Source organism: Balaenoptera acutorostrata, chromosome 10 (assembly GCF_949987535.1).
Source record: "Balaenoptera acutorostrata chromosome 10, mBalAcu1.1, whole genome shotgun sequence".
NCBI lineage: Eukaryota > Metazoa > Chordata > Mammalia > Artiodactyla > Balaenopteridae > Balaenoptera > Balaenoptera acutorostrata.
In genome coordinates this window covers 36044868-36071209 of record NC_080073.1, presented here as the reverse complement: position 1 = coordinate 36071209, position 26342 = coordinate 36044868, and the positions used below count along the sequence as shown (strand labels likewise).

The following is a 26342-nucleotide window of genomic DNA, read 5'->3' as shown; positions in this document are numbered from 1 at the left end:
GAATAGCAGTGATGACAATGGATATCTTTGTCTTGTTTTCAATCTTAGAGGGAAAACATTCAGCCTTTCACTTATGATGTGGTGGATTAGAGTGACTGATTTTTTTTTTTTTTTAAATTTTTTTTTTTTTTTTTAAGTTTTACTTGATTTTATTTATTTATTTATTTATTTTTGGCTGTGTTGGGTCTTCGGTTCATGCGAGGGCTTTCTCCAGTTGCGTCAAGCGGGGGCCACTCTTCATCACGGTGCGGGGACCGCTCTTCATCGCGGTGCGCGGGCCTCTCACTATCGCGGCCTCTCCTGTTGCGGAGCACAGGCTCCAGGCGCGCAGGCTCAGCAGTTGTGGCTCATGGGCCTAATTGCTCTGCAGCATGTGGGATCCTCCCAGACCAGGGCTCGAACCCGTGTCCCCTGCATTGGCAGGCAGATTCTCGACCACTGCGCCACCAGGGAAGCCCGGTTAAAGGATTTTTTTCATCAAGTTCATGAGATACTGATTTGTGGTTTTCTTTTTTTTTTGTACTGTCTTTGCCTTGTTTGGGTATTAGAGTAAATACTGGTCTTACACAATCAGTTGAGAAGAATTCCTTCCTTTTCTGTTTTCTGGAACAAACTGTGTAAAATTAGTGTTAATTCTTCTTTGAATTCTCCAGTAAAACCATCTGGGCCTGGAGATTTCTTTTTCGAGAGCTTTAAAATTATGGATTCAATTTCTTTCATGGCTATAGGACTACTCATGTTATCTATTTTATCTCGGTTGAGTTTTGCAGTTTGTTGTTTTCAAGGAATTGGTCCATTTCTTCTAAGTTGTCAAGTTTATGAATATAAAGTTGTTAATAGCATTCTCTTATTACAGAGGATGTGTAGTGACATTGTAAGCAGATACGGTAGGAGGTCCCAGGAGAAACAGAACCAGGCACGGCTTTCTTGACAGAAGAGAAGCCATTTTTGGCCTAAGACATTTTGTGATCTAAGCCTGGCCACCATGCTTGCCCCTGAACAGGTCCCAGTAACTAATGATCTTAAGGGAACAAAAGAATACAGAAACTAACTATTATCAGGCAAGAGAAGTAACAATAACAAAGATAACATATCAGTCTTAGACTCCCTGTTCTGTTTCAATGGTAAGACTAGCCTGAAAAGCTCAACCACCAGATCAACTGAAACCTAAGGAATGATGATGCTGACCTTTTCCGACCCTCATGACTTCAATCAACTAAAAGTCTGGACTCTGTGGACCACTCAAGCCCCTTCATGAATATGCATGTATCCTTAGCTTAAAACTCCCCCAATTTTGCTGTTTGGGGAAACCCTGCTTTGGGAAAGCCCAGTAGTTCTTAATTGCTGCAAGTAATAATAAATCCTTCCTTCTACTGATCTTTGGCTTGCCTTTGTCTTTTGGCTCGACACCCACCAAGAGGCAAACCCAGTTTTGGGGTAACAACGTCCACTATTTCATTCCTGATATTGCTAATCTGTGTCGTGTTTTTGCTTTTGTTAGTCATTACTAAAGGTTTATCAATTTTATTGACTTTTTCAAAGAACCAACTTTTTGTTTCATTGGTTTTTCTCTGTTTTCATCTTTTCAATGTCACTGATTTTTCTGTTCTCATCTTTGTTCTTTCCTTACTTCTGTATGCTTTGAGTTATTTTATTTTGTTCTTCTTTTCCTAATTTCTTGAGGTGGGAATTTAGTAGACTCCCAGGCAGTGTTGCTTGAAGCGGTGAGAGAAGTTTCCCACGGCTAGGCCATCTGGTAGGCCTTTAGTGGGGAGCCTCTGACCTTCAGAGATGAAGACTGCTTCCCAGGCCAGGCTGGCTGTGATGTGACTCCTCCCCTGCCTCCACCACACCTTCATGAAAAGGAGGAAACATACTACCCCAGTGGCCACTTATTGTCAGTAGGGCTTCCAATCCTTCCTGCCAGTTTTGCTGGGCTCACCTGGTATTGTTGGCAGGACTCCCATTTGATCTGGGAGAGGAATGAGCCTAACTGGGGCACCCTCCTTTGCTACACTGGAGGTCAAGAAACACCAGGCCTGGGTCCCCTTCTTCTGTTGGGTGGGAGGGTTGTAAGACAACCTGCTGCTGTGCTGTTCTTCGAGTTCTGGGTCCTGCACCAGATCATCTTCCTCCTTCTACTGTTCAGAGTGTTCCTGATTTTCTTTTGCATTACTTCTGGTTTTTATAGTTGTACTTAACAGGGTAGAAGCAAGGAAAGACAAATCTATGCCATTTTGTTTGGATCAGAAGTCTCATTATGTATGCTTATGGATGGAAAACTGAAGCTCATGGAAAGACTACATGACATTAATAAATCAGAGAAAAATAGCCTTATAACTAGAACTCAGGTTTTCTCATTCCTAGGCCAATAATCCTGCCACTATACACCCAATGCCTCATTAGTTGAAATAACGTAAAATATTTTGTAAAAACAAAAAAGTTAATGAGCTTCAATTATGCTTGAAGACTAAAGCAACACATAAAAGAATAAAGTATAAATAATTGAATAAGTTAAAAATTATACACTAAAAGACTGACAAAATATAGAAAATATAAATGCTAGCATAAGAAACTTAAAATAAATTAAAAATCCTTTTTTATAACTACAACTTGAATTTCATCAATACACATTAACATATATTGATATTACCAATACACATTCATTTAGAAAGCCACTGTTAATAAAAGCTTATTTTTAAAAAAAATTAAGGTATAAATGACATATTATATTAGTTTCAGGTGTACAGTGCAATTATTTGATATTTGTGTATACTGCAAAATAATCACCACAAGTCCAGTTAACATCCATCACCATACACAGTCACAAAAAAATTATTTTTCTTGTGATGAGAACTTTTAAGATCCGCTCTCCTAGCTACATTCAAATACGCAATACAGTACTATTAACCATAGTCACCATGCTGTACATTACATTCCCATGACTTATTCATTTTATAACTGGAAATTTGTACCTTTTGACTTCCCTCGCCCATTTTACCTACCCACCTCAGGCAAGCACCAACCTGTTCTCTGTATCTATGATCTCCGTTTTTGTTTGATTCCACATATAAGTGGAATCATGCGGTACTATTTTTTCCGTCTGACTTACTTCACTTAGCATAATGCCCTCAAAGGCCATCCAAATGGAAGGATTTCATTCTTTTTTATGGCTGAATAATATTCCATTGTGTGTTCAGTTCTCCCAATACCATTTATCAGAGACTGTTCTTTCCCCATTGTGTATTCTTGGCTTCTCTGTCATAAGTTAATCGGCCATATATGCCTGGGTTTATTTGTGGGCTCTCTATTCTGTTCCATTGATCTATGTGTGTTTTTATGCCAATACCATACTGTTTTGATTACTACAGCTTTATAATATAGTTTGAAATCAGGGAGGGTAATGCCTCCAGCTTTGTTGTTCTTTCTCAAAATTGCTTTGGCTCAGGACTTCCCTGGTGGTCCAGTGGTTAAGAATCCACCTTCCAATGCAGGGGATGCGAGTTCGAGCCCTGGTCTGGGAACTAAGATCCCACATGCCGCGGGGCAACTAAGCCCGCGTGCTCAGGAGCCTGCGCACCATAACTAGAGAGCCTGTGTGCTGCAACTACTGTGCCTGCGTGGTCTAGAGTCCATGCATCATAACTAGAGCCCTGCGCGCTGCAACAAAGAGCCTGCGTGCTGCAAGGAAAGATCTCACATGCCTCAACTAAAGATGCGATGTAGCCAAATAAATAAATAAAATAGTAAAAAAAAAAGATTGCTTTGGCTCTTCAGGGTCTTTGTGGTTTCATACAAATATTAGGATTGTTTGTTCTATTTTGGTGAAAAATGTCATTGGAATTTTGATAGGGATTGCACTGAATCTGTAGACTGCTTTGGGTAGTACGGACATTTTTTTTTAAAATTTTATTTATTTATTTTTGGCTATGTTGGGTCTTCGTTGCTGTGCATAGGCTTTCTCTAGTTGCGGCAAGTGGGGGCCACTCTTCATCGCGGTGTGCGGGCCTCTCACTATCGCGGCCTCTCTTGTTGCGGAGCATGGGCTCCAGACGCGCAGGCTCAGTAGTTGTGGCTCACGGGCCTAGTTGCTCCATGGCATGTGGGATCTTCCCAGACCAGGGCTCGAACCCATGTCCCCTGCACTGGCAGGCAGATTCTCAACCACTGCGCCACCAGGGAAGCCCAGGATGGACATTTTAACGCTATTAATTCTTCCAATCCATGAGCATGGGATATCTTTTTTTCCTTTTTATAAATTTATTTATTTATTTATTTTTGGCTGCATTGGGTCTTCGTTGCTGTACGCGGGCTTTCTCTAGTTGTGGCAGGGGGGCTACTCTTCATTGCGGTGCACGGGCTTCTCATTACAGTGGCTTCTCTTGTGGCACATGGGCTCTAGGCGTGCGGACTTCAGTAGCTGTGGCGTGCGGGCTTCAGTAGTTGTGGCGTGCAGGCTCTAGAGCACAGGCTCAGTAGTTGTGGGGCACGGGCTTGGCTGCTCCACAGCATGTGGGATCTTCCCGGACCAGGGCTCAAACCCATGTTCCCTGCGTTGGCAGGCGGATTCTTAACCACTGTGCCACCAGGGAAGTCCCAGGAATATCTTTTTATTTATTTGTGTCTTCTTCAATTTCTTTTTTTTTTTAATAAATAAATTTATTTATTTATTTATTTATTTATTTGGCTGCATTGGGTCTTTGTTGCTGCGTGCAGGCTTTCTCTAGTTGCGGTGAGTGGGGGCTACTCTTTGTTGCAGTGTGTGGGCTTCTCATTGCGGTGGCTTCTCTTGTTACGGAGCATGGATTCTAGGCGTGCAGGCTTCAGTAGTTGTGGCACATGGGCTCAGCAGCTGTGGCTCACGGGCTCTAGAGTGTAGGCTCAGTAGTTGTGGCACACGGGCTTAGTTTCTCCATGGCACGTGGGATCTTCCCAGACCAGGACTCGAACCTGTGTCCCCTGTACTGGCAGGCAGATTCTAAACCACTGCGCCACCAGGGAAGTCCAATGTGTCTTCTTCAATTTCTTTGATTAATGTCATAGTTTTCAGTGTACACTGAAAGCTATTTTAATGGCGAATTTTTTGTTTCACCCTGAATTAAGGTCATTATATTCTATAAAAGACTTCATGACCAATCACAACTTTAACAGTTTCTTTTCAGTGGAAATAAAAGTTTAATTGGCTTTTTTATTGCCATTGTAGAGTGAGATAAAACATTGATATACAGAGTAAGTGAATGGTTTCATTTTAATCAATGAAGATCATGAACATGGATATTTTTTTCCCTACTCTGTTCACAAGGGGGTTTCTCTGACCCCACATCTGGCCATGCGTACTACCATGAGGCAGCCCAGGCTTGCTTTTGTTTTCTGAGCCGTCAGCCTGCTGTGAATAGTTCCCTGTGTTTGGAATCCATTTTCATCGCCCCTCTTCTGTTCACAGAACTTCAAAACACTACCAATGCTTCAAACAGAGTTAACATCCTGGAATAACAGATAATTCTGGAATATTTTACATGATGTAAGTCGACAGATTAAACTTACCTTTGACATCCCAATGGAAGAAGCACAGAAGCAACCTTGTTACAGAGGAGATAATTGCTAAGCATTATCTACCGCAGGCTCTTAGTTATGTTCCTAGCAGCTAAGAATTGCTCCAACATAGAGTAAATTGGATTGGGGTTCTGAAAAGACTTCATATATGGCAATTACACACAACTACCTTTCTCTAAATATGCCTCATCTGACCTTGGCTAAAGAACACACAAAATACAAGAGGCCAAATACAAAAGACACCAATATTTCTCTAATAGACACCCCATACAACTTAGAGTGATGAGAAAAAAGGATGATATGCAATACATCAGGCTCAGAGAGGAACACACAGTATTTCTGGGGCTAAGCAGAGGCTTTTAAGTATGTTTTCACAGGGGATTTGTAAACCAAACTCTTAAGAAAGAATTCCATATCAGTAATCAAAGTAAGTCCACCCGAGCTGTCAACTTACTTTGACAAATCTTTACTTAAGCCCCACCCCCTTTCCTTTGAAGAAATACACTGTAATTTAGAAATAAGATGCACACTTTCCACGTTTGTACATTATCAAGTAAACGGCCAAAAAAGAGCCAAACACTTTCAAAGGCATGCTGCAGAAGAAATAAAGATAAGGAAGCCATAATGATAGCTTAATGGGTAAAGGATAAGAGTCACACTCGATTCTGCCAAAAGCAGACCTGTAGAGGTTCAGACACGCATCAAAGAATCAGCTCTGTCTGCCAACATATCAAATGCTCAGTGCATGCAACTGGCAAGGAGGCCCAGGGAGCTGCCACTGAGCCTGTCACTGTCACTGGTGAGGAAAGACAGACAAGTTCACCAGATAGCTAAAACCATGGAAGACCTTGTCTCTAAACCAAAGCTAAGTATTCTTCCCTCAAGAGAACTTACACTCTAAGGCCCAACACATTTTGCCAACAATTTGCTTGCTGAAACATCTTGATTAATTACACCACAGAGGATTTAGGGATTTGGCAATACCGTATAATTTTGCTATAGTAAATAATAATGGCATCCTGTTTTATAAGCGGCTTTTCTCAATATGAAAGCAAATTAGTTATTGGACACCCGCCACATATCATGGCTGTTAACCATTGTCCCAAGTAAGTCATGCAGTTACTGAAGAGTTACGGGGTGTGACAGGACATTTAAATACCTTTATGTTGTACTTCCATAAAAAATAGCAAAGTGCAGAAAAGTATATTCAAAATTAAACGTTTCGGGCTTCCCTGGTGGCGCAGTGGTTGAGAGTCTGCCTGCTAATGCAGGGCACACGGGTTCGAGCCCTGGTCTGGGAAGATCCCACATGCCGTGGAGCAACTAGGCCCGTGAGCCACAACTGCTGAGCCTGCGCGTCTGGAGCCTGTGCTCCGCAACAAGATAGTGAGAGGCCTGCGCACCGCGATGAAGAGTGGCCCCCGCTTGCCGCAACTAGAGAAAGCCCTAGCACAGAAACGAAGACCCCCCAAAAAATATCAATCAATCAATAAATAAATCTTAAAAAAAAAATTAAACGTTTCCATTGCTTTTCTTTTCATAACTTAAAAAAAAATTATTTATTTTTGGCTGCATTGGGTCTTTGTTGCTGTGCGCGGGCTTTCTCTAGCTGCGGTGAGCGGGGGCTACTCTTCGTTGCGGTGCGCGGGCTTCTCATTGCGGTGGCTTCTCTTGTTGCAGAGCACGGGCTCTAGGCATGCGGGCTCAGTAGTTGTGGCTTGCGGGCTCTGGAGCGCAGGCTCAGTAATTGTGGCGCATGGGCTTAGTTGCTCTGTGGCATGTGCGATCTTCCCAGACCAGGGCTCGAACCCGTGTCCCCTGCATCGGCAGGCGGATTCTTAACCAATGAGCCACCAGGGAAGCTCTCCATTGCTTTTCAAGTGACAGCCCTTTTCTTTTGAAAGTATGAAAAATACAACCAACAAAGATTAAAGTTATTGGATTATTTAATATTGATAAATTTTAAAAAGCTGAAGGGCAAGACGTCCATTTCCCTAGAGAGTCCTGTTTGAAGATCCAGGAGCCAATTATGATTTGATGTCATACCTCATTTTGCTTCTCATCTGCAGTGGCATATGGCACACACAAGATCAAGGAAACCCAAATTAATTTGGAGCCTTTATAAAATCCCTTGAGACTTCTAGAGATTCTGTGAACTGTCACAAAAACAGAGCTGGGAATCACTCTCATGCATGTTGTCTTTTTATTCATTTATTATTTAGATCTGATCTACTTTCTAAAAGGATTTGAGGAGGCTGAAGATTTTCTCAGTATGGTGCCAAGCAGAAAAAGGGGTTTGATAAAGCTTTTTGGCATTGAGTTATAAAATTATTATAAAATTTATGAAGACGACACCCACAAAGATCCCCTAGACTGGGGAACAAAAACAAGAAAATGTACTTTGAACATAACCAAAAATATTTACCCTAGAATGAGGAAGACCCTTCTGATTATAAAAGTACTGTTAGGAATGGAGTAGATGATATAAACATAAGCCTGCCCTGACAAGTGAAAAAGAAAATACCTTGACATATCATTTCCTTTAAGATACGAAGAAGCCTGGTGGCTCCATGTCAGGATCAAAAGGTCGGGAAAGAGAGAAGAGAACGTCTCTGAGGTGGGGTGGGGGCTAGAACGCACACACACAGGAAAAGGGGTGTGGAGCCAAAGACTGCGGACCTGGGATTACGACCGGAGACTGTGGTAGGTGGCAAACAGGCAGGTGAGGAAATGCTGTGAATCTATAAGTAAGGCTGGTAAGTGTAACTGGGTTACGTCAGCAGCTTACCTTTTTTGGACAAAAGAACACACATATTAAAACACCACTGAGGGCTTCCCTGGTGGCGCAGTGGTTGGGAGTCTGCCTGCCAATGCAGGGGACGCGGGTTCGAGCCCTGGTCTGGGAAGATCCCACATGCCGCGGAGCAACTAGGCCCGTGAGCCACAACTACTGAGCCTGCGCGTCTGAAGCCCGTGCTCCGCAACGAGAGGTCGTGATAATGAGAAGCCCGCGCACCGCGATGAAGAGTGGCCCCCACTTGCCGCAACTAGAGAAAGCCCTCGCACAGAAACGAAGACCCGACACAGCCATAAATAAATAAAAATAAATAAATAAAAAATTAAAAAAAAAAGTGTACTTCAGGCCTCAAGATTTAAAAAAAAAAAAACAAAAAACACCACTGAACACTAACATGGCAGAGAGAGTCCACTTTCTAAAATTTAAATTATAATGTCTATTTAGTAAACACTGATTAAAAGACTTAGGCCAGGAAATTAAAAATGCTATTCTGCAAACTCTTTGGTTTGTTTCTAAATTTGGTTCCCCTCTCTAAATTAAATCAAGTCCAAAAATATTTACCAGCAATACTGCTTCCACAGTCCCTTTTAACACTGTAATTTCAGTATAGGATTCAGACACATGAAATGCCCACTGAATGTTTTGGGGGACTAGGAAAATAAACCCCAAAATATCACAACTGATGATTCTTATTTATAAACTTTTTATTCTTTAATGATGGGCAACCCTGAATAAAATAGTGAATCACACTAGGGTTTCACCTCTGCTGTCAGGATTTATCGCCACTATTGCCACACAGTACTTGCCACTCCCTAAGGCAGAGCTTCCCCTGAGCTGCAAGTGATTATGGATGTGCCAAAATGTTGGATTCATCCAACCCCCACTAGTGGTCTATTCACCCCAGTGTCCCACACAAATCCATATTATCACTTTTATGTATCATAAGGGACAACAAACGGTGGGAAGCATGGCCCTTGGCTTCCATGCAGCCAAGTTCCTGTTTCCTGGGCTTCTAAAAATCTACACTTAGGGGTTTGGGAAACAGGTCAGACAGTGGTGTAAGAAAAGGGGGAATTTCTTTTCTCTCCTTTCTCTAACTTCTCTCCTACATGTTTTTCTACCAATTTACTAAGAGACCAAACCAGGGTTGTAAGGCAAATGCCGAAGGGGTATAAGAGACCCCAGGGTGTGATGGGATCAGCGAAGCTCCGGTGAGCAGGCCCTACCCAGCGCTCTGCTGACTGTTAGTGCTTGCAGGAATGCAGGTCTGTGTGGCCATACATGCCATTTCATCATAAGAAGAAAAGGTAGAACTCCAGATGTGTGTGTGTAAAATACCCCAATTTTTTTTTTTTAAATTTATTTTATTTATTTATTTTTGGCTGTGTTGAGTCTCTGTTGCTGAACGCAGGCTTTCTCTAGTTGCGGCCAGCAGGGGCTACTCTTCGTTGCAGTGAGCAGGGGCTACTCTTCGTTGCGGTGCGCGGGCTTCTCATTGCAGTGGTTTCTCTTGTTGCGGAGCCCGGGCTCTAGGCACACGGGCTTCAGTAGTTGTGGCTCGTGGGCTCAGCAGTTGTGGTTCGTGGGCTCTAGAGCGCAGGCTCAGTAGTTGTGGTGCACGGGCTTAGTTGCTCCGCCGCATGTGGGATCTTCCCGGACCAGGGCTCGAACCCGTGTCCCCTGCATTGGCAGGTGTATTCTTAACCACTGCGCCACCAGGGAAGCCCAAATGCCCTAATTTTTTGAATGTCAGAGGGCTGTCTTGAGGTTTATTCTGCCCACTCCAGAGTGGCTTCAAATCTTCCTGGACAAGTGGTTACTCTGTTTCAATTTTTCACCTCCACAATGTGCTTCCCTATATTAACACAAGATGAAAACCTATACAACACAAAGTAAGAAGTTTCTGCCACTTAGCTATAAGTAATTGTTGCTTTCCTTTTTGAGTTCTTGAAAGAGAAAACATTAATTATCTAAAAGAAATAAATGGAGCATACATGGTTAACTTTTTAAATCTTTACAATTAAAATAACACTATAATAAAAAAAATGATAAAAATTGCTTTTCCCTTGACAACACTACTTTGGGCAGGGGGGGAAGCCAGTAATTAATTAGTCATAATGAAAAGAATCTGCTTTGGAAATTCTGACATGTTCACAGACTCATGAAGTTAACAAGAAGGTACCTGATGGAGCTCTACTAGAATACTAAGTGGCGGCCTATGACAGGAAGCATTAAAGATTTTTGATATGTCTGACCTAACAGTGTCACCAGATCAGCCTTGGAGTCTAAGTCACTGTTTTCATGGTGTTTTTACCTCTTCAATCTACAAAGGTGGCAACAGCAAGGCTCTTTATCTTGGTTCAGAAGGCCAGACTAATGCAGCGCCACAGATCCTTCTTCTTTCACTGATTGCAGAATCATACCAACCACAGCAGCTGCTGCTGATGGGGGAAGACTGCCTGCCTTTCTTCAGGCTAAGTAAGAAGCAGTGTGCTGGATTCAAAGATCACAAAGAATGAACTGTGTAACTTTAAAAACTGTTTATAAATTCCTCTTTCAGTCTCGAGGTAGAACTCACATTTTCTGAGTTGACAAATTGTAAACTTCTCTTGCAAGGAAATTTCCTGCACTGTGCTTTAAGTCTGAAGATTTGCGCCAAATGCCAGCAGCCACCTAGCATCTCTACTGTTCCGAGTCTTGCCCTTGAACTGAGAAAGGACAAGCAGAGACCAAGAAACACACACACACACACTACAGTATTTCTCCTACTAAAACTTTCCATTTGGCAGCTACATTTTCAACGCTATGGAAATGAATTTCCCTGCTTTTTCTAGTGATCTAATTTTAATTAAAAATGCTCTATATCAAGAGACTGACGCCCGATATAAAGGAAAAGTTACAAGTGAAGCGGAAACGAAGGGGTACTTCGCACAGGTTTTTGGAGGTAAGTTCTTAAAAATATTAAATAGCAATAATATTTTTATATTCAATTGTTTTGTTATGGTGATCTGCTGTTAAGCTGGTTACAGAGTGAAGCTTTGTTGATTTTTTTCAAAAGTACTTCTGGATTACAGAAAACATTTTAAAATGAAAAGTGGCATTCAGTGGGACATCCATGCCTTAAGGTGTTGGGTGGAGGAAACATGGAGTTGTCCTTGTTAAAATGATTATCGTTCAGTAAAAAGATGTCAAGTCTAACATGCACACAAAGTAAGATAATCACTTCTCTTTTGGCTAAAACAGCCATCACAAACTTGTCTAAGGACAGAATAAAGTTAGGTGTGAGAAGAGAAAATGTAGACTGTATACTCCTTCTAATTCATGAATCAGTATTGCTGTTAAAAATGACCAGGAAAAACAACACGTAAATACCCTCACAATCTCTCTGGTGGATCACATTTTCACTGTAACGAGCTTAATCATTCAAATTGGCAACTGATAAGTCTCAAATCACAGATCTTAAATCATTAATTTTTACCACTAATTAACAGGGTTGTTTCAGGAATAAATATGCACAGCACTGGGATTAATATAGTAGCATATTTCTTTGAGAATCTTGACCTTTACCAGAAAGGCAGAGTACTGACGCTAAAAGTTCTAACACAATTTAATTTAAAGACTTCTGCTTATAATTTTCTAAGAAAATAAAACAGAATCTCAGAACTAGAAACATACATAAAATTCTTTAAAAGTACACAATACTGTTAATCAAAATGATATACCATGTGGTAAAATGCTTAGCAAAAGATACTTAATAAACATTAATGAATTAAGATGTGCATCTGAATTAAATAATCACCTTGTTTGTTTAAAAACAAAGTAAAGGACAAAATAAATAGTTTTTGCAAAAGAAAATCATTAAATGCTAGAATCGATTTTACAGAGTTTAGTGGTACCACAAACCTTTATCTTAATATTTTCAGTTAACCAGGTTATCCTGTAAACTGTCTAGCTGTAACAAAGAAAAACCAGTTTTGCTTGCTTTCACTTTTTTGTTGATTCACATACCAAATTTTGGATTTAAAAAAATTGCTCAGAACCTACCTTACAAAATGGCCTTGGGGCATGTCATAATTAAGTCATACACACACACACACACACACACACATAAATAACAGATTCCAGGTTACCACGTTCACCCTGAGAGATACCCACAGAAGTGGAAATCAAAGCACCTCTGACATTGATCTTGGGGAAAAGAACCTTCTAAGAGAAACATACTTAGTGAGGTATGTTGCTTGCAGCAGGTGCTCACCAAATGCTTGAAGGAATAGTGGATAATAGAAGCACAATTTCCTCACTGGCGATAAGTGTCCTGAGATAAGATCAGAAATGTACAGATCCTATGGCTGCTTTTTCAGAGGCCGGTTGCTATATGGAGAACTACTCTAGTACCATTTACTGAACCGGACAGAACTTTCTTCTCAGCATTTTTTAAGATGTGATGGAAGAGATTTTAAACTACTGACCCAATTATTTCATTGAGTCCATTTATTCCTAAGTTTTGTTACACTGTGTTTTTTCCAGGAAATTGTCCATATAATCCAAGTTTTAAACTTACAGGCAGAAAGTTCTTCATAGTGGTTTCTTATTTCTAAAAAGTTCTTCGCAGTGGTTTCTTATTTTATTCTCTATCTTTAATTGCTATATATATATAGTATATATTATTACTAGTATTGCCTATTATGCCTCTCCTTACTCTTTTTTTGTTGTTGTTGTTGGATCAATCAAGTTATAGGGGAGAGTTTTTTGTTTTGTTGATTTGCTCTACTGTTCTATTGCAATTCCTACTTTCTTTCTTTTTTTTAAATTAATTAATTAATTTATTTTTGGCTGTGTTGGGTCTTCGTTTCTGTGCGAGGGCTTTCTCCAGTTGCGGCGAGCGGGGGCCACTCTTCATCGCGGTGCACGGGCCTCTCACTGTCGCGGCCTCTCCCGTTGCGGAGCACGGGCTCCAGACGTGCAGGCTCAGTAGCTGTGGCTCACGGGCTTAGTTGCTCCACGGCATGTGGTATCCTCCCAGACCAGGCCTCGAACCCATGTCCCCTGCATTGGCAGGCAGATTCTCAACCACTGCGCCACCAGGGAAGCCCCTATTTTCTGCAATTAATTTCTACTCATCTATATTTTCCTTCAACTTAAAGATTTCTTTTTTCCTCTATAACTTCTGTGCCTGGGTAGCCTACATATGGTATTTTTTATAAAATTCTATACAGACTTGAAAAAATGCAAATTCTTGAACTGCTAGAAGCAGGGTTCTTTATATGTCCATTAGATCAAGCCTAACTGTGTTGTTTAAATATCCCATAACCTTACTAAATTATCTGCCTTATCTGTCAATTACTGAGGTGGCCTGTTTAACTCTCCCATTATAATTATGGATTTTAAACATTTGATATGTAATTTTGACAAATATTAATACAAGGTAATACCAGTTTGGAATTGTTTTATCTTGCAGGTTATTTACTCCTTTTGTCATTATGTGGTAACTTTATTCCTGATGATGTTTCTTACCTTGGAATCTATCATATGTGATTTACATAGTTACATCAGCCTTGTTTGGTTAATAGTTACCTAATATATATCAATCTATCCCTTTACTTTCAAACTTTCCTGGTTTTTGAGTTTTAAGTTTTTTGAAAACAGCATTTTTGGCAAATTCTGTATCTTTATCCAATCTCAGAATCTCTTTTAACTGGCGAGTACAGTTCACTTAACATTTGTTCTAAATACTGCTTTATTTATGCCATTTTACTATAACTGGGCTATTTCCCATGGTTTCTGTTTACGTTTTTCCTATCTTGATTTATACTGGCTTAAAATCAAGACATCTTATTTTTTGTTCTGCAGTGATTACCCTGAATCTTTTGGGTAATCACTTGACCTAAAAGTCTATTGTTCATCAATTTATTTACCCTCTCCTCAGTCTTGGGATGCTTTAGGTTTGGAAAGCTTTTATCTTATATTATTGCTGTCTAGTATTTTTGCTTCACCTTTTTAATACCTCTACTCAAACTAGTCATTTTATTGTTTTATACAGTCAATGCTTATTTTGATGTACCTTCTTTTTTTTGCTCATTATTGTTGTTGCTTAAATCTCATTACTTCTGTGTTCAATTTCCTTATTTCTGAACTATAGCCTTTAGAACTGCACTGGTAAAATTAAATTAATTAAACTAAATTAAGAATTTATTTACAATTAAAAACTCAGTTGTACTAGGCACATTTCAAGTGTTCAATAGCTACATGTGACTAGTGGCTACCATACTGGACAGTACTGCTTTGGAAGTGTATACAACAAGGGTCTGCGGAGACAACAGTTCTGTTTTTGCTGAAAAATGTCTTTATTTTGTTCTCTTGAATTACTGAATTGTTGTTTGTTTTTTCCTCAGTACTCTGCATATATTATTCCTCTGTCTTTCAAATTCAGTAGCTGCAATTAAATATGCTGTCAAACTGGTGCTCTTTGTAAATAATCAGTCTCAAGCTTGGTTGCTTCTGTCTTTGCCTTTGATGTTTTACCATCTGTCCAGGTGTGTATTTATTTCTATTTATTTTGCTTTTGGCCTTATTTTACTGCCTAAATCTGAGACTTCTGTCTTTCATGGATTCTGGAAAATTCTCAGTCATAATCTCTTCAAATATTACCTCTCTCTATATTTTATCATTCTGAAATTCTTCTCTGTCATATGTTAAACTTTCTAAGACTTTCCAATCCTATCCTCTCTGTCAAATTTTCCATTTTTTCCCTTTCTGGAATGCATCCTGGATAATTTTCTCAGATGTCTCTTCCAGTTCCCCAATTCTCTTTTCAGTTGTTATAAATTAACTGTTGAGTCCAGGTAGAGAGTTTATTTCGATAACTAAAATTTTAATTTCTAGAAGTTTTACTTGGTTATTTTTCAAATGTACCTATCATTTTTTTTAAAATATATTTATTTATTTGTTTATTTATTTATTATTTATTTTTGGTTGCGTTGGGTCTTCATTTCTGTGCGAGGGCTTTCTCTAGTTGTGGCAAGTGGGGGCCACTCTTCATCGCTGTGCGTGGGCCTCTCACTATCGCGGCCTCTCTTGTTGCGGAGCACAGGCTCCAGACGCGCAGGCTCAGTAGTTGTGGCTCACGGGCCTAGTTGCTCCGCGGCATGTGGGATCTTCCCAGACCAGGGCTCGAACCCGTGTCCCCTGCATTGGCAGGCAGATTCTCAACCACTGCGCCACCAGGGAAGCCCTACCTATCATTTTATTTTATAATCTACATCGGATACTCATATCCATTAAAGTCTCTATCTGATCATTTCATTACCCAAAGTTTCTGCGAAGGGTTGGCTGTTTGTTTTATTGTAACTTTTACTGACTGAATTATTTCTTTGTATATATAGTAATTTTGGACCACGAGGCTTGTCAATAAGATGCCTGGGCAATCTGGATTAAGAATATTTCTCTCTAGAAAAGTTTTGTATTTGCTTTTGCCAGGTGTTCTAGAGTACTCAACAGTTGACGATCAATTTTACGTTAATTTTTTGGCCTGGGTAAGAAATTATACCAAATGAATGATATAACTTGAATCTCAAATCTGTATGAGAGAGCTCATGGTTACAATTTTCAGGGGAGACAGTTTCCCTCCAACTCATAGCCTAGATTGAGGTAGATTAGCTTGCCTGTCATCTCCCTAGGTTCGTGGGGATATCCCTGATATCTTTCTAATTTATTAATATATAACTCATTAGGGCACCTGGGTGAACGTTGGTATGTACATCTCAGCTCCAATGAGCCACCTCGTGAGGGGTCAAGGTCTTGTCTCCTGATCCCATGTAATTATAGTGGGGTCCTTATGTTAAGGAGCGTTCCCTATCCCCAAGAACCCTATAACCAGCTGGCAGCTGGTGTCAGCACACAAGCTTCCCACTTTGGCTTTCAGTTTTCACTTTGATGCTCACCCATTAAAATGCCCCCATTCCCTTTCAGGCTATACTATGCATTTAATACTTTATATAGCATTTCTAAGTGTTTGTAGGGGGGAGATTTTCTGACATCATATTGCTGGACAGGAGTTTTTCTTTGATGTGCCTATGCCATAAGTCCTCGAAATTCAGAGTTCCCAAAGAATGGTTTTATAATCCAGTTAGTAAAATGGATTCTGTTCACAAATGAAAACAGAAGATCAGCAGATTGGTAGTAATGCATATGTTTACAGAGCAAAAGAATTATGATTTTTCAACTAATCACAGATAAAATGAAAACTATCATAAATGTTTTTAAGGGAGATGTGTCCACAGATTAAAACAGCATTACATTATCCTATAAAATTTTAGCCAGGAGGGGGCTGTGTGTTCCAGCACACCATGACCCACTGATCAGAGTTTTAAAAAATTTGTAGCCTCTAAGATTTCTCATCTTTAACATATATATATATTTTCAACTTATCATACCTCAGGCTGTCTAGTAATTGCCCTTACAACATTTGAATGTAATATTTGTAAAGGTAAACAGAGTTCCCAGCCTGTCATGGTGCTAATCAGAAGGGATGGAAAGAAGCACACTATGGGCCTAGGTTATAAGAGAACCTGGATAATAAAGTCTTTATGACTCTTCCACTAATAAGATCATTTGGCTTAAGTCCAAGATGGAGACATAGTCTATAATATTTTATATTTGTAAGTGCCTGACAAAAAACCTTTACATATATGATGCTCTCTTAAGATAAGCAGGTCAGATCAGTGGTTTAAGTGATTTATCCAAGGTTACAGTTGGTAAAATGGCAAAGCCTAGAATAGAATTCTTGTCTGCAAACTAAATTCCACGCAGAAGAGTGTTACCATGGCAAAGCCACCCTCAGGGATATCTTCTGCAGCCTTTGTATCTAGAAATCACTTGTAAATTTTAAAAAGGAATTACTAAATGAGAGGCATAAAAATCTAACCGAAAGCTTCCCAAGTGCTTGTTCGGTTCAGGTATGGCACAACAAAAGGGTGTGTTTCTGCATGGATCCATGCTTTAGGCCTCTGCTGTCCGATATGGTAGCCACTAGTCTCGTACGGCTATTTACATGCTAATTGATTAAATTAAATAAACTTAAAAAAAATTTTTTTCTTGGCCACACCAGCCACATTTCAAGTGCTCAACAGTCACATGTGGCTGGCTGGCGATTGCTATATGAGACAGTGCCCATATAGACTCTTTCCATCATCATAGAGTTCTGTTGGACAGCACTGCTCTAGAATGTGGATTGATGAAGTAATTTTATTGTTGTAGCAGAGTAGAAAGAACATTGGTTTTGAAGCTCAAGAGACCTAGATTTGACTTCTGCCTGTCACTTATAACCTTTGTGACTCTTGAGCAAATTTCTTAACTTCTCTGGGACTCTTGTTTCCGCATCTGTAAGTCGGGAATCAGAAATAAGGTGCTGGGAACATCATTTTTGCTTAATAACTACAGAATCTGCAGTCTCCACAACCCTCATTGGGTCTTGTGGCTGCCCAAAGTCCTTGCACAGTATACAAAAATATACTGCTTCCAAAAGGTTCAAGAGAATCACCAAAGCTAAGCTTCTGGAGGGCATAAGCATTTCCTCTGTAAGACTTTACTTTTCTCTTGGGGTGGTGAAGCTGGGGTGGGTGGGGAATGTATAAAGAAAAACTAGTGAGTTTCCTGGTGGTCCAGTGGTTAGGACTCCGCGCTTTCACTGCTGTGGGCTGGGATTCAATCCCTGGTCGGGGAACTAAGATCCCACAAGCCGCACAAAACGGCCAAAACAAACAAACAAAAAAAAAACCACTAAAAAAAAATAATATAAAGCAAAACAAACAATTTAGAACTGGAAAAAGTTATAGCTCAATATTCTCTCAACTCTAAAAACTGATTTAAGTGGAAGAGGCTAGATCTGAGGGTGTAACTTGAGTAAAATGGGTCAGGTGTCTTGGGGGTATTTTCCAAAAGAAAACAACAGAAGAGCAGCTACAGAATCATGTACAATTACCTGTATACACAATCAGACACTAATTAACTTTTTATTTAAAGAACAATCCCTAAACAACTCAATAGCTTGCTGACCTGACAAGACTACTTTTTACTTTTAAGACTAGGTAGACAAAACATATACTCAAGAGAGGCCTTTAACACTCCCAGAATCACTTTATGCTGCCTTGTCACTTCTCCCCGATACAGCTATTCCTTTAAATACTTTCCCCAAGCTCCTCCTCTGGACTGTTTCTAATATATCCACCGTATTGTGCTTGACCTTTTCAGGCTTTTCTCTGGTCTGAAAGCAAACTGATGTGCTCTTGAATTTCTAATTAGCAATATCAGAAACTGTAAGGCCCTTGAGATGATTCAGTGCCTCAATTAACGGAGGAAGGGTATGACCTGGTTAAGTGAGTCTTCTGTTTAACTAAGGAAACCTTTGTTTCAACCTCTTGTTGAAAACCTTTCTAAGATAAAAAGCAGTAGTTTACTTTTTCCCTCAAGAATATTCTAATTAATATAAAAAACACTCCTGACCATTTAAGGTCTTATCATTACAGCAAATCAATCTATGACACTATAGTGCGGTTAAAGTTATACTATTGATCCCAAGTAACACATGAGAAATTTACTAGATTTTCCCAAAATAAAACCTAACATTAGCTTGTTTTTTTTACAATTTGCTTTCATTTCTTCCACACATGGACTATACAAATATTTCCAGATATTTTAGGCTCCGATTAAATTTTGTTTTTTCAACACAACACTGTAAATCAACTATACTCCAATAAAAATTAATTTAAAAAAGGTTTTGGTTAATCATGGTTCACTTATATTTGTGTCATCTTGCACTTTCAACTTCATAGGAAACTTTACTTGTTAAAGAAATATAATGAGATTCACTTCAGGCTTATGCTAAATGGTAATCAAGTCCATGGTCCTCTGATAATTTCCCCTACTGACTACTAATCAAACTTTTCTTAGAGGCAATAGCTAGATTAAATTTTCAGGTAATAAAAAGCAGAATTAAACCAATTTTCCTTAAAAAAAAATTGGATCTGTGTTACTTTGCAGAATTTTCCCTTTAACAGAATGGTCAGCATAAAGAAAACAGCTATTTGAAGTAATTCTACTGTAACATTAGTTTAAATAAATCCATTCAAACCATCTAAGAGAGGTAATTATCTGGACAAATAGTTTACTGAAAAGTCAAGAGACAGATTTTATTTCGCTTAAAAGTGAGCTACAGAGAAGAATTTGGGGTTTCTAGCTTCAACACAGACCTTGCCATTTCTCATTCAGGGAATGAAAAGATGCATAATTTCTAGTAGTTTTTTACATTTTATACTGAAGACATTCCCCCAATACCAGTTACCTCCCAGTCAAGTGAAATGCAAACTTTTACTTAAGGAGCAGTTATCTCCAGCAATCTCCTTAGATGATGGTTACAGCACAATCACCTTACCACCGTAACGTTTTGATATCCCTACCATCAATGCCAAACAAATTGCCTGTCTTCTGTCCTCAAACACTCATACCTTCAATAGCCATGCTGAAGTACAGGAACCAGGTATACTTTTTAGTGCTTTCCTTCTTGAAAGGGCCACTCTAGCTTTGCTGACCACACCCAACCATTTTTAGAGTCTATAAAATGCCTGAAAGGACCCTGGACTAGGAAGCAGAAAAAAGGGTTACAGTCCTCACTCTTCACCTGAATAGCCGCCACTCACCTCAGAGTCTCAGCTCATTTAACTGCCTGCCTACCCCAGAGGTTATTATATTATTAACATTAAAGTACAATAGCTCTTGGCCCAGCACTTATACCCGACAGATACTCAACTAAATAAACAGATCGAAAAATACTACAATCAGGGCAAAGATAGTACTTTCTTTGTGGACAGAAATATCAGTATCTGTCCTGTGTCTCTTAAACTAAGTTCTGTTGCTCAGGGGCATGGGCAGCCATTAATACATGTTACAACAAGAACAAAGGGTGAAACTTATTTTCATAGAACAAACAATAGGAATATAATGTAATGCTATTATATGGAACAGTATAGTTAACTAAAATAACGTAATAAGTTACTGTATACAAAAGAGTGTTTCAATTTTAGAAGCCCAATTTAAAAGCTTTGATCTTACTAAGAGACTCATTTATAACCACAAGAGTATAGACCATATTTTTTATTGTACCTTTAATTTCCAAGAATAATGTGCTGACAGAAACTAAAGTCACTCAATTTTAACTGCAAACATATGCACTGTAATTAACAGATAGATACTCACAGCTTGCATTTCTATATAGAAGAAATGGTTCATGGAGCTGAAATTCCAAGTCTTTATTCACTGGTTCAACTAGATTGTGCATATTCAGTCGATTCACAATGGTAAAACCATGGTAAGGTGAAGCTGACCTTAGATTTAATAGAAGAAAAAAAAAATCTGTAGTCACTGTTCAATTTGCAGAAATGTTATCTACCTCTTTATTTCCATTTTAAAGAACGAATACAATATTGCATTATATAATATTATTAGCACTTCAAACTATAAACAAAAAAATCTAAGTCAGATCATACCCCTCCTCCTCTCAGAAGCTTTCTCGGTCCCTCAGAGAAAAGACCAAGGTCCTATCTAAGGCCACCAAGGCCTTAGGTGATGTGCGCCCCCTTGACTTCATCTCCTATGCCTCTTCCCTTGTTCCTCCTGCTCCAGCCACACTGGGCTCCTTGCCATTCTTCCTACAGGTATGTTTCCACCTAAAGACCTCTGCCTGGGCCACTGGCCCAGAATCTAGTTATCCCATTTCCCACAAGCCTTTGGTAAATTGTCCTGTTCTCACTGAGGCCTACTAGAGAACTACCCTTTTTAATGCTCCCAAACTCAATACCTCTATTCCTCCTCTCTCTTTTTCCACACCACTTATCATTTTTTGTATTTATTGTCCTTCTCCACTAAACTGTAAGTTCCATGCAAATAGGGTTGTCATTTTTTTAGATATGTCCCAAGACAGACATATAGTATATGTTTAATAAACATATGCTCATAAAAATATAATTTATTTTAAATATGTTGCAGGATTGGTAATAATTATTGCCCACCATTACAATGATTTTTCTTACATCAAATGTGAGAACTATGGAAAAACCTGAGTTACATAGACAATGCTTTGAATCCTACAATAAGAAACACCCTTGGTTCTCATATCAGGGTGATTCAGCATACGATCCTTTAGATATTTCTCACTTGTATACAACACTTTACGGTTTCTCACTTGTTTCTCTGTATACACTTGTTTCGCTGAGTCCTTTAGGTTTTCTGATTCCAAATCCAGGCTTCTTTTATACTAAGGTCTCTCCAAATTGACATTCTGACATCCTGGTATATATTTATCCAAAGTATATAAAATGTTCTCACATTTCCCAAATAGAGTTTCTCTGGTCTCCTTTTATTAGAATCAATACTGTGTAAGCCTCCATAAATTTCATTAAATCAAGTCGCTCACTAAACTAAATTTCATCTTCTATAACCGGTGGATCTGTACTCTACTGTAACAATAAGGCCAGCAAGCCACTTTCCAAGTACGAACATTCTAACAACAGTTGAAGAGCTTCTAGATATTTATATTGGTAATGAAGACTAATGAAGTAGGTGAAGGGTAAAGGCTTTTTTTTTTTTAAAGGAGAAAGATGAATAACAGCAAACAAAATGTCAAAAAATAAAAAGTAACATCAAAGCATTTACATTTAAAGGAAGAAAAAGATCAGTATTTTTAGACAAGATCTCAAAGTTGTACAGCAAAATTTAGAAGAATATTTGACAAATTCTTGTTAATAACCATTAGTGGAGAAATGGAGAAAGGCAATCCATAAAAGATAACTCACAATACACACACACAGGAAAAGAACCAGGTATCAGTAATAACTCCTGCTGAGTTCCCTAAGCTTTAGAAACCAAGGGAAGGAACCTACCCCAGTCAGAGCAAGACCTAAGAGGGATCCAGGAAAACAAGGAACTCCAATGACTAACATACCCTGTCAGTTGCCTTTAGGCCAAGAAAGTTGCCGAACAAAACACAAGTTGCATTTACAAACCAATCATGTTTTTTTTTAAATCATGTTTTAAGATGATAATTCTCAGAAAAGTTAAAAATAAAAAATGTGCAATTATGAATAATCTAGGCTTTCTAAAAGACTCTCAAACTAAAAATACATATTACTACAGACACTGACACAATCCAAAACTTTTGGGGGTAGCTGGAAAGGGGACAGAAACAGAGTCTTAGAAGATAACTTTTTGTTTAGTAATCACACAACAGCTAGTCCATGTATTCTCTTTTTCTCAACTATTTTTCTCAATGTATTCTATTTTTCTTAATATGGGGGGAGGGAGAAAGGTAACTGCTTTAGACTCATTCATTACTAGAAAATGTTTTCCATTTTGCTAGGTTCCTAAATAAATTCTAGTTCTGTTTGATTCTGAATCACAGGAAGTGTCAAAGAAAGGACATTACTTGGTAAGGATCTCACAGCAAGGGATGGATGAATACTTGAAGGGTCAAGCAGGAAGGTTCCAAAGACAAATATACAATAGGGTTGAATCACTCCGTATGACACCGTTCACCATCAAATTAAAAAAAAAAAAAAAAATTAAAAAAAAATTTTTTTTAAAAAGCTTACCTTCGATATACAAATAAGGTCCCTTCTATATCAGTCTTCTCCTATAACAGACAATGAGACAATTAGTTTTTTTCCCCATAATCTAACCCCAAGTAGTCCCAATGGAGAAGAAATACTTCATGTTTAAGATCAACTTATTTATTTTAAAATTAATCACTTTGAACAGGTCAAGGAGGTCTTCTCCACAGACTACTGTTACCAGTTTCTTTTGTATTCTTTCTATTCTATTGATGCATATTAACTGATATGCAATGTTCTATCCAGCAACACACCTGTATCTGCAGTAATTTCCCTTTCCTTTTTTAAAATTTAAAGGAGAAAAATTCTAGAATTAGCTTTCACTTTTTAAAACTAAAATGTTTTACCCAAATTTCTTAATTTTAAAGCCAAGGTCCTGTATACAGCAATTTCTTCACCTTTAAAGTTTATCAAAGTTAGTAGGCGGGAAAAAAAAAAAGCAATTTTCTTATAGGACACTTTGTTTCATCACTGGGGGTATAGTTTTATGAGTAGCAAATTTTGTAGCAAATTTAGTTAAGAGTTACTGTCAAACACAATTAGTTTGTTATTTTTAAAACTGTGTTGAAGAATCATGAATATTGAAACTATACTCTGTCTTAGTGTAATTCTTATAGGTCTTACAAATAATTAAAAACTTTTTTTTTAGCTTAAAGTAAATGTTTTGATTAAGAAAGTACAACTCAGGACTTCCCTGATGGCGCAGTGGATAAGACTCTGCGCTCCCAGTGCAGGGGGCCTGGGTTCGATCCCTGGTCAGGGAACTAGATCCCACATGCATGCCGCAGTTAAGACCCGGCACAACCAAATAAACAAATAAATATTAAAAAAAAAAAAAAAAAAAAGCAAGTACAACTCATCATCTTTCATTTGCTGTGACAAGAGCATATTTAGGTTTTAAACACCATTACAATGTTTTTAAAAAAGCAAAAAAAAACAACATTAGTCTACAGTTCACAGCCCAGATAGGACCTAAATGGTTTAATATAATCAACAAACTTAGTAAACTTAAATGTTAGTCATATAAAATTGAATTTGCTGGGATGAAAAAATAATTTTAAAAAGTATTTACCATCTTGATTTCTTCCAGGAGTATTGCCCTAGCTTAAACATCATAATGAAACTTTTCCTTACTAAAAATTCAGAGGCTTTTTCTTGCCTTTCAAACTTTATTAGTACAAGAAATTGGTAATCAACTGTTTCACAATGAAAGAAAACTTGCCCAAATAAACCACTGTGCAAAGTTACAACTCACTGTAAAATAACAATGAGAGAAGAGACTTTGGTTATGCTCCATGTGCCATGACCCAAATGAATAATGGCAGCTTATTTTTCAGTTCAGGTTATTATAGCTTGTATTTCATATTTAAAGGAGAACACCACAATTAAAATTCCAAAATATTGGAAGTCTGTGACAAACTAGAAATAAAAGCCTGTTAATAATAAGTCCATGCCCCAGATCTTCACCATTTGTCTGCAATCCACATTACAAAAATTTATACGTAGAGCAAGAAATGAAAAATGATTCAGAATGATTCAAACTAAAGCAATGTCTAAAACAGCCACACTTAAAAAAAAATCTATAATTTTGTTCTCTTTAGCTTCCCATACCTCCTTCTCTTCCAGGAGGTGAAGGAAAGAAGATAAAGTAAAGCAAGATGACTTTGAAAACTCTCTTTATCTGAATTAACTGTTTATAAATGCCAAATGATTTTTCACAAAATTACTAATTAAATATAACCTATGTATCTGCACTATGTTGTAAAGGACATACTACGATAAGAATCTTTCAGTTTTGTTAGTATAAAGATTTCAATTCTTACTGAAACGTGAACGTCAATCATTAATTCGATCCAACAAACATTTACGGATTATTTTCTAAGTAAAGCCTATATAGCTGAATGAGTTAATCAAGAAGGTTCAATTTTTTTTAAAAGGGAAATTGTTATCTTTATTTATTTGGCCGCTTGCGCGGCTTGTGAGATCTTAGTTCCCCGACCAGGGATCGAACCTGGGGACCCTGCAGTGGAAGTGCAGAGTCCTAACCACTGGACCGCCAGGAAATTCCCTAATTATGTTATTTAAACAACGGACGAAGCTTCAAACGGGCTAACAAGTCAGTGAACAAACTGAATGCAACTTTTCGGATCCTCTCCCGTGCAAAAAGACAAAAAGTACTTAGTCTGATGGGAGCATTCAGAGGTGACATCACCAGCAGCATAGCTGAAACAGACACAGTGTCTCTTTTCCACAGGTTTCAAGGTAATCCAATTAACATGGAAGTCATTTTCCTAAGTGCCTTGAAATCTTTTCCAAACTCTGGAAATACAGTGTAGTTCGATAAATGCGGGACTTATCCCCAACCCCTCTCTTCCAAGAATTGAAACTAACTGGATTTCAAGCTCTAAATCCAAATGACCTCTGAGAAGGGAGCTCTTATTTATGTGTCTATTGGGGGGAGAGAAGGAGTGTTTATTTTATAGATTATGTATATATACTTTATCTAATAACCCTCAAAGCTTCAAACACAATCTTTCAGGCATCTTTATGACTCCACCGGTCTCATATCCTCTAACACACCTGCAAAAAAGGCAAGTCGCCCACATCCTCGAACCGGACCCCATGGGACTGATCCTCTTCCAACCCTCCCCTCTATCAGCTTTCCCCCCGGATGTTTGGACCTACTTCTCTCGCTCCTCTCGCCCAATCCTCGGCTCCGCCGACACCCCTCAGGAGCCAGCCGGACTCTTCTCCAGTCCCTGGCCTCGCCCCTGCCGCCCTGGCCTCCCTCATCGGCCCCCACCCAGGACGGTCCGCGCGGCCCCTTTAAGAGGCGGCGGCCGGGCGGGCGACTTCAGCGGCCTGGCTGCACTCACCCACTGGTTGGCCTTGGGGCAGAAGGTGTACAGTGCGACCTGGCCCGTGAGGTCTGCGATGCTGGTGATGTAGGGGTCGTGTTGCTTCAAGGCCGCTAGGCTCATCTCTTGCCCAGCTCGACTCAGCGACTCCATCTTGAATTCCGGAGCCTAGCCCCTCTGGCGGGGGCGGAGTCGCGGACAGGAAGGTACCATCGAGCCAAAGTTCCCCCAGCTGCGTCAGCGCCCTCAACTTCCTCCTCTCCGCCGGGCCTCGCGGCGAGGCGGTACGTCAGCTATTATGCTCCGCTGCGCCCACGCCCGGGGCGTCGGGTTCCAGTGTCGTCAGGTCCCAGTGGACAGACCGTCCGGGGTGGCGTGTGCTGCCGCGTGGCCGAGCTGGCAGGCCGGGACTCAGGTGCTTCTTTTCCGCTGGCTGAAAGGTCCCGGCGCCCGGATCAAGGCTGCTCGGGAGCTTTC

At 39.3% G+C, this 26342-nt stretch overlaps 1 protein-coding gene across 4 annotated transcripts in view; it reads right to left on the bottom strand.

Annotated features, from left to right (window-relative positions):
- DCP1A (decapping mRNA 1A) overlaps positions 1-26043 on the bottom strand; it is a 70067-nt gene extending 44024 nt beyond the window's left edge. For all 4 annotated transcript variants that reach the window (XM_057554646.1, XM_028164672.2, XM_057554644.1 and 1 more), the window contains exons 1-3: positions 25884-26043; positions 22990-23030; positions 20600-20727 (exon numbers count right to left, since the gene is read on the bottom strand). In XM_057554646.1, the coding sequence (XP_057410629.1) occupies positions 20600-20727; positions 22990-23030; positions 25884-26018 (304 nt within the window). In that variant the 5' untranslated portion in view covers positions 26019-26043. The remainder of the gene's footprint in view (positions 1-20599; positions 20728-22989; positions 23031-25883) is intronic.
- Positions 26044-26342: the final 299 nt, after the last annotated feature.